This window comes from Entelurus aequoreus, linkage group LG05 (assembly GCF_033978785.1).
Source record: "Entelurus aequoreus isolate RoL-2023_Sb linkage group LG05, RoL_Eaeq_v1.1, whole genome shotgun sequence".
In the NCBI taxonomy this organism is placed as follows: Eukaryota; Metazoa; Chordata; class Actinopteri; order Syngnathiformes; family Syngnathidae; genus Entelurus; species Entelurus aequoreus.
In genome coordinates this window covers 64,197,873-64,208,322 of record NC_084735.1, presented here as the reverse complement: position 1 = coordinate 64,208,322, position 10,450 = coordinate 64,197,873, and the positions used below count along the sequence as shown (strand labels likewise).

Below are 10,450 nucleotides of genomic sequence, written 5' to 3'. Positions count from 1 at the left end.
ATTGACGTGTTTCTTGCTACTTTATGTTGTATATTATTTATGTGAGATTTCCAGTTCATTTTATCGTCTACTATTACACCAAAACATTTGTTTTCTTTTACCCTTTTGGTATACTCTGTTTATTTGTATTAGTGTATTACTTTCTCTTCTACTGTTCCCCAATAGCATTATTTTGGTTTTACGGAGATTCAAAGATAGTCTGTTTTTGTCAAACCATTGTTTCAATTTTTGTTGTTTGTATTAGCTTCTGTGTGTTCTCTCCTGAACAAAACACAGTCGTGTCGTCTGCAAACAGTGCTACCTTTAAGTCATTTGTAACTTTACAAATGTCGTTTTTATAAAGATTGAACAATTTTGGACACAGTATTGAGCCCTGTAGACGTGTGTTGCCTATCTTCACATATTGCTTCCTGTTGGTTAAGTAGCTTCTTACCCAGTTTAATACCAACCCTCTGATGCTATACAGTTCTGATTTGTTTATTAAGAGCTTATGAGTAATTGTGTCAAATACTTTTGTTACATCCATTAACAGTGCAGCTGCACACTGTTAACTACCTATTGTATTGGCAATCTCTTCCGTTATTTCTATTAATGCCATTGATGTTGAAATGTTGGCTGTGTATCCGTATAGGTTGTCTGTGAGTGTTCCATTTTTATTCATGAATTTTTCCAATCTGTTATTGAACACTTTTTCAATAATTTTAGAAAATTATGGAAGTAAGTATACAGGTCTATAGTTTGTAAACTGGTGATTGTCTCTAGTTTTATAAATCGGTACAACTTTTTGCTATTCTCATTTTGTTTGGGAGTATGCCTGTTTGAAATGATAGGTTGCTTATATATGTTAAAGATTCTGAAATCTCTTCAATTTACATTTTTTCACAATATTGATTTTTTCCTCTTTTGTCTCACCCTTGAGGAAAATCAAGTTGGGATTGATGTCAATAGTTTAATTCAAGTTCTCAACTGACCCGGAATCTGGAATCTGGAATCTTTCCCTCCAGATTTGGTCCAATATTTACAAAGTAGTTATTAAAGATTTCACCTACTTTATTCATATTGTCATTGTTTACATTTCCGTCTAAGAAATATTGAGGATAATCAATTTTAGCACCATTTTTATTGATGTTATTTAGGTTGCTCTCATGTTGTTTTTTGTTCATGTCTAAAAATGTATTGTAATATTTCCTGCATGTTCGTAGTATGCTTGTTAGTTTGTTATTACACATTTTACACTTGTCTTCTGCCTCTGTAGATCTGTATTTTATAAAGTTCTATATAATGTATTCTTCTTGCTGCAAGCATTTTCAGTACTTTTGTTCCCCATGGTTGATTGTTCTTTTTTGGTTCCTACTAAGTTGTTTTAATGGACAATGTTGGTCACAAAGCATCGTGGAAATGTTTAAAAATTTACCATATGCATCAACTACGTAATTTTCACTGTATACATTGTCCCAACTTTGATCTCTCACATCATTCTTGAAAACTGTCATACTTTTCTCTGTGCATATTCTTTGACATGTTCCTCTTCTTGTAGTTCCCGTTATAGATTGTGAAAACTGGAAGCTGATCATTGATGTCGGATATTAGCAGACCATTTGTTGTATTTGTGTCAAAATTCATTAGTCAAAATATTATCAATAAATGTGGCACTGTGTCCTGATATTCAGCTTGGCCTTGTGGTTTTAGGATATAAACTCAGGCTATACATTGGGTCAATGACGTCATCTATGGACTTTTGTTTGTTAGGGTTCAAGAGGTCAATGTTGAAGTCACCACATAAGAAAGTTAGTTTTTGACGGATTTTAGTAAAAGCTGCTTTAATCCCGTTATCAAATGTATCAATGTTTGGGGTGTTATAGGTGTTCTATATATGCAGTTGATTTATACGTTTTTGCTTTTTTTCAGGGCACATTTCATTTCAATGATTAAACATTCTAAAATATTATCAATAGCTAATGACATGTGTTTTTTACCACTTTGTAGTTCAAGTTCTTCATCACGTACACAGCTACTATTCTTCCATTATTGTTGGTTCTGTTGATATAATTCAGTTAATGTTCTTCCAGATCAAAATCTATTCCTTTCTTAACATCTATCCATGTTTCTGAGATAGTGATCAGGGATGAAGGGTTCATTGAATTGTTCCAAAACATGCTTCACATTGTTGTAGTTTGCATACAAGCTTCTGTTGAAATAAATAATCAACAGTTTGTTGTCAGTTTTAGTGTTGCCATTATGTTGTTTGTCTGTATAATAAAAACAGTCAGTCCCGATATGGGAAAGCAATTTGTATCTGGATCTACTGTATATCCTTCTCCAATTCCAAACTATTGTGATCTATGGTGCAAAAGGTTTTTAGTTCCATATATTCTTGTTCAGCAATCTTTTGTGTTTCTCTATGAATGTCCATTAGTGTATATAAATGTGCACCTGAGTACAGATCTTCTTGTTTAGTAATCCCTTCGAGCGTTGTAGTTTTTTAGTTGAATGTCGATGTTTGTTCTCCGTCCCGTATCATTGTCGTTGTTGTGGTTGCACTGGGAGGTTCAATATTTTTCCAGACCTTGATTTCTTTGACAATCAGTGCTCTTGCTTCTGTACCTCCATTCAGTTTGATGTAGATTTTGCAGTTGGCGCTCCAGGTTCCCTGAATCTTCCCTTGCTTCCTCAAGTCACATGCTTTTTTGGCGATACTAGCATTGCGTTTAGTGAGGTGCTCTTTCATATGCACATTTGTACCCTTCAGCTTCTTTTCCCGTTTCAACAATGCCATTTTGGATTTCTTGTAGCAAGCTTCACGATGATGACCGGTTTATTATATTCAGTGGAATACACTCATCAATGGTGGCAATATCGACATCAATTGCCTTTGATTACAGAAAGTTAACCACTTGTTGCTCTGTGTCATCTGGTTCTCTTCCGTTGTCAATTGCTCTTTCATAGAATCGAGGGTTGTTGCGCAGTCCTGCAATTATTGATGTCGTTCTGTCGTGTAAACGGATCCATTTCCTCTTTGATGTTTTCTAAAACACTGATATTCCCCGGATTGGTGATATCTTGTTGTCTGGCATTGAGATTTTGGCGCAATGCTGCCATCTCCTCTTTGAAGTTCTCCACAATACTGTAGTTCTCCAGATCAGTATTATTGTGTTGCCTGAAATTCAACTGTTGGCACAATGCTGCAATCTCCTTTTAATGTTCTCCACAACACTGCTGTTGTCCCAATGGGTGTTATCTTGCTGCTTGGCCTTCAAATGTTGCAATGTTGAATGCAATGTTGCATTCTCAGCATCTCCATCTCCTGTCTTAGTGCTGTGTTGTCTTCACTGAGAATCTAAATTTTTTCTCAGAACTTTTTCATTTCTATCATATCATCACAATATTATTTTCTCTCTCTGACAATCTGTTTCGTTGATTTTCTACATATTTTTGTATACAATTGATTATCTGTTTTTTGGAAATTATTGACACATTTGTGTACATCATTGACATTGCTTTGTAGAGTTCCTATTAACGTTTTTAAATACAGGTTCACTTCTGGCAATCCTGTATTGATCCGTTGACTTTGTCTTATCATGCGCATGGTTGCTAGGGAGCCAAGTGAAGCTGTTGGTGTTGTTAGCTTCGGCGGCAAGCGGCACCTCTAACGTGTTAGTTCACATATCTTGGCCAGCTCGAGCTGTGTCAGCCTTTTTTGTAGATCACTTGTGTGGTCAGAAACGCTTAAAAAGTGTGATATCTTTATTCTTGATAATCAGACTCTTAAATAAAAACAAGCTGAAAGCTTAGGTCCTCCAATGCTTAAGCAGTACTCGGACTTGCCTGATGAAGAAGTGGGGGCGATTGAGCTAGCAAACGCATGTCTTTACAATGTTTAACCAGCGAATGCCAGCGTTTTTTTCAAACAACTTTATTCATAACAAACATTGCATTTGTAATGCAGGTAGCCAGTGGTTGTGTTTTTTTTTATTTGTCAGATACAATAATGTTGTTTTACCTGTACTGCTTTGAATGGAATTAAATTAAATTAATGAATGTGTCTGCCAATATAGAGGATTATACATGTATATGCAAACTCTAATGCTTCTCTAAACTGGACTTTAAGACAAAATGAAAGTCATCATACTTAGAGTATATGAATTTAAGTTTATAGGTCACTGCTCATTACTGCTGTAAACATTACATGTTATCATGAATGTAACTGTTACTAATTTAGAAACTATACATAATTACAGCATCTATATACAACTTTATTGGAGTTTTTTTATAGGGCTTTATTGGTGTAATAACTTGTATTCTCATTTCCTGCATTGTTAGTTTTTAACTCTTTAGAATGTGCAAAAAAACAGGAAGACGGGTGTTCTTGTCTCACATAGGGATTGTGGATGATGGGCAAAATTTAAAAAAGTGCAGTTTTCCTTCAAATCCAAGCACATACGTTTTAAACAATTACATCCATCCATTTTCTACCGCTTGTCCCTCAGTCCAACCTACATTTTTGCACTGTCCACTTTTAGTATGTTTCTGCATGTAAAACACCCCAAAAGTGGATTAAACACATTGTTGGAGACAGATGGGTTTTGAGGAGCAGTGCGTGTGTGTAGGTGTGTAGGTTGAGGTAGACACTGATCACGTAAGTATTGGTGTGGCGGTGCAATTGACATACAGGATGTACACTATTTAACCAGTGTGCACTCACCTGTGTTAGAAGAGGACGTTTCTGGGTATCACACTTCTTGTTAACCACTTTATATTTTGCTATTCCATTTCAACTTATACGTAATTTCCATTTGCCATTTGATTTAATCACTTTTCCTTGCCATCTAATTGCTGTATGACATAATAAACCCATTGTAGGCACTCTGAAATAATGTGTGTAAAGTGTGTCATTAAAACTGATAAAGAGCCATCCGTATCCCTCCAGCGAGCAAAAAGAGAAAGGAGGTCGTAACAGCCATAACGAAAACAAGCTGTGGTCCGCAAAACAGTGCAGGGCCCCACTTTGGACACCCCTGGTTTATAACACATTAAATCAACAGTTCTCAATGACAACTGAGCATGAATATATAAGTACAAACACTTACAAATGTTCATTCAGGTGGTTTCATGAATCTTCAAGATGGCTGGTCCTCAGCAACAAGCATGACCAGGCCATACAGAACCTAAAACGTGTGGCAAAAATTAACGGACGTCACGAGGAAGGAGAGAAGATTGACATTAAAGTAGGAAAATAATGTTAACTCCATCCTTTTTGTTGTTGGATATGTGAAATAAATCTCAGTAATAATGGTTTTCTGGCTGATTTTAGATGCTGCAGGAGTCCATGAAGAAAGAGATGTCTTGCTCACAGGGTACCTACACAGTCTTGGATCTGTTTCGCACTCCCACAATGAGGAAGATGACAGTCTGCCTCAGTGCTGTCTGGTATTCAAGCACTACATGACTTAATATACAATTCAAGTCTTACTCAACATGCAATATTAAATTCAGTCACTCCAAGCACTCATCATGACCCTAAACTCTCGTCTTTACTTCCACAGGCTGTCAACAAGCTTTGCCTACTATGGGCTAGCCATGGATCTCGAGAAATTTGGGGTGGATATCTATTTAATCCAAGTGATCTTTGGTGCCGTGGACTTTCCCGCCAAGGTTGTCATAACTGTGTCCATGAGCTTTATAGGACGGCGTCCATCCCAAAGCGGTGCACTAATCATCGCCGGAATCACCGTATTGTTAAACCTGCTGGTACCTTATGGTATGGAACACATTGCATGCGAGCATTTCAAACACAACACAAATATGGGCAAATAAAGATGCAAAATGGTGGAATTGCAGCCTGGCCTAAGGCTCAAAATTAAATGTCTCCCATTCAAAGCGAAACTGTAAGGTAAAAAGTATTCATGTTAAAGGAATGCAACATGCTAACTTAACCAGTGTGGGGAACCTCTCTTCATTAATTTTCTATAAGACATTCACTTTCGACTCACATACTGTATAAAGAGTGTGTGACATGTATTTCAACATACATTTTAGAGATGGACAACTCATTGACAAACATGTGTTTAAGCAATTAAGGCAAAACTGAGTGCAATACTTAGCTGCAACCAGCAGACGCGCTGTCTGGAATATGATTGCAGTCTCAAGAAAGACATGACGTCAGCTATGTGAGCAACATCTACATTGAAGGACTGTGCTTTGACAACTTATTAAGGAACCTTTAGTTTTCTCAGCACAGAAGTGGCATTGAAACAGTAGTTCAGAACATGCAAAAAGAGATCGTACCATCTTAAACAATAACTTGATTAACCAATTGTTAATTTGTCATAGTTCTACAAGATATTTTAAAAAGGTGTTATTTTCTTAACTTCAAATGTTGAATCCTACATTCAGATTTGAATCAACTGTGCCCTCTGCTGGTTGCTGCCGAGAAGTGAAAAATACATTATTGATGTAGTGACTGTATTACATTACCTTGTTGAGCATTAGAAACATCTAAATCCACTGAACTAAATCACATTGGGACTAATTTGCAGTTAATATGTATTGACAACTCTCATTGTACTCATGCACAGACCAACAGACGGTGCGCACCTGTCTGGCTGTGGTGGGTAAAGGCTGTCTAGCCGCTTCCTTCAACTGCTGTTACCTTTACTCTGGAGAGCTCTTCCCCACCATCATTCGGTAAGTCAAATGCTAGTTTGCTGAGAAAATAAGTTGTTTACATTATTGCACAACGTACGCCTGAACGTAAGCTCATTAAGGCAATCAGAACCCCAGTTGAGCACTTTTCTCCTTGATTATGTGAGCCGGATAATCAGAGTGACAGGCCACTCTGACTGCTTACGTAATGTCTCAAATTACATCACATCTCACTCTGAATATCAAATAGCTCACACACACAGACTAACTCCTCGCGGAAAATTGCAATCAGTATCTATTATTTGGATACACATGTTTGCAGTCTCTGGAACGAACCAGTGTGAGCCACTACAGGTCAGAGGTCAACTATGAGATAACGATTAACAACATAAGAGTCCCTTTATGGCCAGGGCGATGAGGTATAAACAAAGATAAACCCAATGACCCTGGCACAGATACCAGATAACAGAGAGCTTGCTATTGTCGATACCAATAAGTTGATTGATTGATTGATACCAATAAGTGGTAGATAACCAGCACCCCCCGCAACCCCAAGAGGGACAAGCGGTAGAAAATGGTCCGATGCTCTTTAGACAGACAACACTTCCTCATTCATCGCCAACACGGTGTGGTTAAGACCATGGGTAAAAATTTGCATCATAACACAAACATAGACTTTAACAGCAGGTATTTTCAGTATAAATGATATAGTTTATTTGCACAGCATTGACTAGTGATGCATCAAAAAGGTGGCCGCCAAAAAATATGTACTTTGATCACTAGAACAGCGCTGCCAAAACCGGATGTTTTGATTATGTAAGTTATACACACAGGGTTGTTTGGAGCAGAAGCAACAAAAGAAAGAGAGAGAGAGCCAGAGAGAGAGACAGAGAGAGAGAGATAGAGAGCACAGAAGAAAAACAGGAATGTGACAGTACCCCCCCTTAACGGACGCCACCTGGCGGCTCACCTGGCTTTTCCGGGAGATGCCTGTAGAACTCTGCGAGCATTGATGGGTCAAGGATGAGCGAGACACCCAAGAACGATCTTCAGGACAGTACCCCTCCCAGTCTACCAGGTACTGGAAACCTCTGCCCCTTAGCCTGATGTCCAAGATTGCCTTGACCGTAAAAGTCGATCAGCCTAGGAAGAGGAACTTCAGGAGGGCTCGGAACACTGGATGGATCTTGAGAGCCTCAGGAAGGCAGAGCTGGAACGAGGTGGGACAAATAATGCGTTCAATAGTGTAAGGTTCAATAAACCTTGGCTGGAGTTTACGAGAGTCTGTATGAAGTGGGAGATCCTTTGAGGGTAACCGCACATTTGTCCTGGCCTATAATCTGGTGCAGGTAGACAGTGGCAGTTAGCCAACCACTAATTGTGAGCCAGCCGAGCGTGGCGAAGATGGGCAGTGACAGATGGCACCGTGGACTCAGACGGGGGAAGGCAGGCGGTTGAAAACTATGGGCGTTATGGAAAGGTGAGACCCCTGTGGCAGAACTAACAGAGTTGTAGGGATACCCAATATAGGGTAGGTTGAAAGACCAGGGCGCCGGCTGTTGGTGGCAGACACAGCGTATGGTGGCCTCCAAGTCTTAGTTTGCTCACTGGGTCTGACCGTTGGACTGGGGATGGTATCTGGAAGAAAGACTGGCAAAGGCTAAGGATTTGCAAAAAGCTTTCCAAACGGCAGATGAGAATTGGGGTCCCGTGTCGGAGACCACGTCAGTGGGAATACCATGAAGCTTGAAGACGTTCAGCGGTCTCTAAGGCAGATGGAAGCTTGGGTACAGCAGAAAAGTGGACCATCTTGGAGAACTGGTCCACCATGGTCAGAACCACAGTGTTGCCATTAGAGGGTGGAAGTCCTGTTACAAAGTCCAATGCAACGCGTAACTAGGAACGAGAGGGAATAGGCAAAGACCTAAGTAGTCCTGCAGGTACCTAATGAGAAGACTTATTGCAGGCACAGACGGAGCAAGCTCCCACAAACTCCTTGGTATTGATCCTCATAGAAGGTCACCAAAAACGCTGCACTAGCAGGAAGACAGTCAGATTCCTCCTAGGATGACAAGCTAGTTTCGAGCTGTGCACCTACACCAGCACCTTTGGACGGAGGTCAGGGGCGATGAATAGCCGACCAGCAGAATAGGTGGCTGAGCTGGGGAGCTGCCGAGCACCTTCTCTACCTCCTTCTCGATGTCCCATTGTAGAAATCCAAGGATCTGAGACTGTGAAACAATAGTCTCTGGGAATGTGTAGTCTGCCACAACGGAATGCATTCTAAACAGGGCGTCAGGCTTGTCGTTCTTAGAATCGGGGAAGAATGTCAGAGTATAGTTGAATCTGGAGAGAGATAGAGCCCACCGTGCCTGTCTGGGGTTCAGTCTCTGGGCGCAACGCAGGTAAGCCAGGTTTATATGGTCCGTGAATATGGTAAATGTTTGTTCCGAGCCCTTCAGATAGTGCCTCCACGACAGCCTGTAGTTACCGATTGTGAATGTCATAGTTTCTTTCTGCCGAACTCATGCAGTTTGCCACCGGTGGAATCGCGCTGGGAGAGGACGGCCCCAATGCCAGAATCAGATAAGTCGACCTCGACCAAAAAAAGGAGAGGCAGGATCAGGATGGGCAAGGATAGGAGCAGTGGAAAAAATATATTGTAGGTTGAAAATGCCTTGTAAGCTTCTGGGGTCCATCTAAACGGGATCTTAGTAGATGTAAGCTTTCTGAGCGGCTGAGCGATTCGGCTGTAATCACTAATAAAAATTTGCAAAATCTAACAATCTTTGAAAAAAGCTTTCTACATGTTGGAACAGGCCAGTCTACCACAGCCTGGATCTTAGCCGGATCGGGTTTAAGCTGACACTGCTCCACAATGTACCCCTAAAAAGAGACCGATGACGCATGGAATTCGCATTTCTTGGCTTTGACAAATAGCTTATTGTTAATAACATTTCTATTAAGACGTACTTGCTGAGAATGTTCCTCCAACGTTGGGGAAAAATATTAAATATTAAATAAACAAAAACAAAGCGACCCAACATGTCACAAAGCACAGCGTTAATCAAAGACTGGAACACGGCGGGAGCATTGGTCAGACCAAAAAGCATTACCAAATACTCAATGACCCATGGGAGTGTTGAAAGCAGTCTTCCATTCATCTCCCTCACGGATGCGTACTAAATGGTATGTATGTGTTGCGAAGGTCTAACGTAGTAAAAAACTTAGCTTGATTATCAGCACTGAATGCTGAATTTAGCAGAAGTAGAGGATACTTATTCTTGATAATGATCTCATTTAATGCACAATAATACACTGTCTAAGGGATATATATTTCTTCTCGACAAAAAAAACACAGTGGCTAGTAGTGAGGAGGAAAGACAAATAATGCCGGACGCAAGTGAAGAGGTGAAATACTGTTCAAGGACCTCACGCTCAGGCCGAGATATATTATGGAGGCGCAATGATGGTAATTTAACACACGGGAAGAGATCGATACAGCAATCATATGGCCGATGTGGAGGAAGGGAGAGTGCGTGATCATAACTGAAAACCTCCTAGAGGTCGTGATAAGCAGAGAGTACATTAAATCAATGGTATCAGGCTGAAATTCTATGGGAACCACAAAGTGTGGACCAGAAGAGCTGAAGTAAAAGACACTACAGTTGCTAATAGATACAATGTTCCAGTCTATTTGTCGGTAGTGCATTGCTAGCCAGATGAGCCCAAAGACAACGGGAGCAGAACGAGAGGGAATGACAAAAAAAAAACGACGTTCGACGTGGTCACCTGACATACGAATAGT

The 10,450-nt window shown here is 40.1% G+C and overlaps 1 protein-coding gene and 1 long non-coding RNA gene across 5 annotated transcripts in view; one reads left to right on the top strand and one right to left on the bottom strand.

Annotated features, from left to right (window-relative positions):
- LOC133650889 (uncharacterized) overlaps positions 1-10,450 on the bottom strand; it is a 48,665-nt gene that overhangs the window by 20,219 nt on the left and 17,996 nt on the right. For all 4 annotated transcript variants that reach the window (XR_009826328.1, XR_009826327.1, XR_009826326.1 and 1 more), the window contains 2 exons: positions 7,613-7,852; positions 5,088-5,165 (listed from right to left, as the gene is read on the bottom strand). This is a non-coding gene — a long non-coding RNA (uncharacterized LOC133650889). The remainder of the gene's footprint in view (positions 1-5,087; positions 5,166-7,612; positions 7,853-10,450) is intronic.
- Positions 1-10,450, top strand: part of slc22a6l (solute carrier family 22 member 6, like) — a 31,580-nt gene that overhangs the window by 15,075 nt on the left and 6,055 nt on the right. The window contains exons 6-9 of the mRNA XM_062048631.1: positions 5,102-5,225; positions 5,312-5,427; positions 5,544-5,758; positions 6,576-6,684. Coding sequence (XP_061904615.1) covers positions 5,102-5,225; positions 5,312-5,427; positions 5,544-5,758; positions 6,576-6,684 — 564 coding nt within the window. The remainder of the gene's footprint in view (positions 1-5,101; positions 5,226-5,311; positions 5,428-5,543; positions 5,759-6,575; positions 6,685-10,450) is intronic.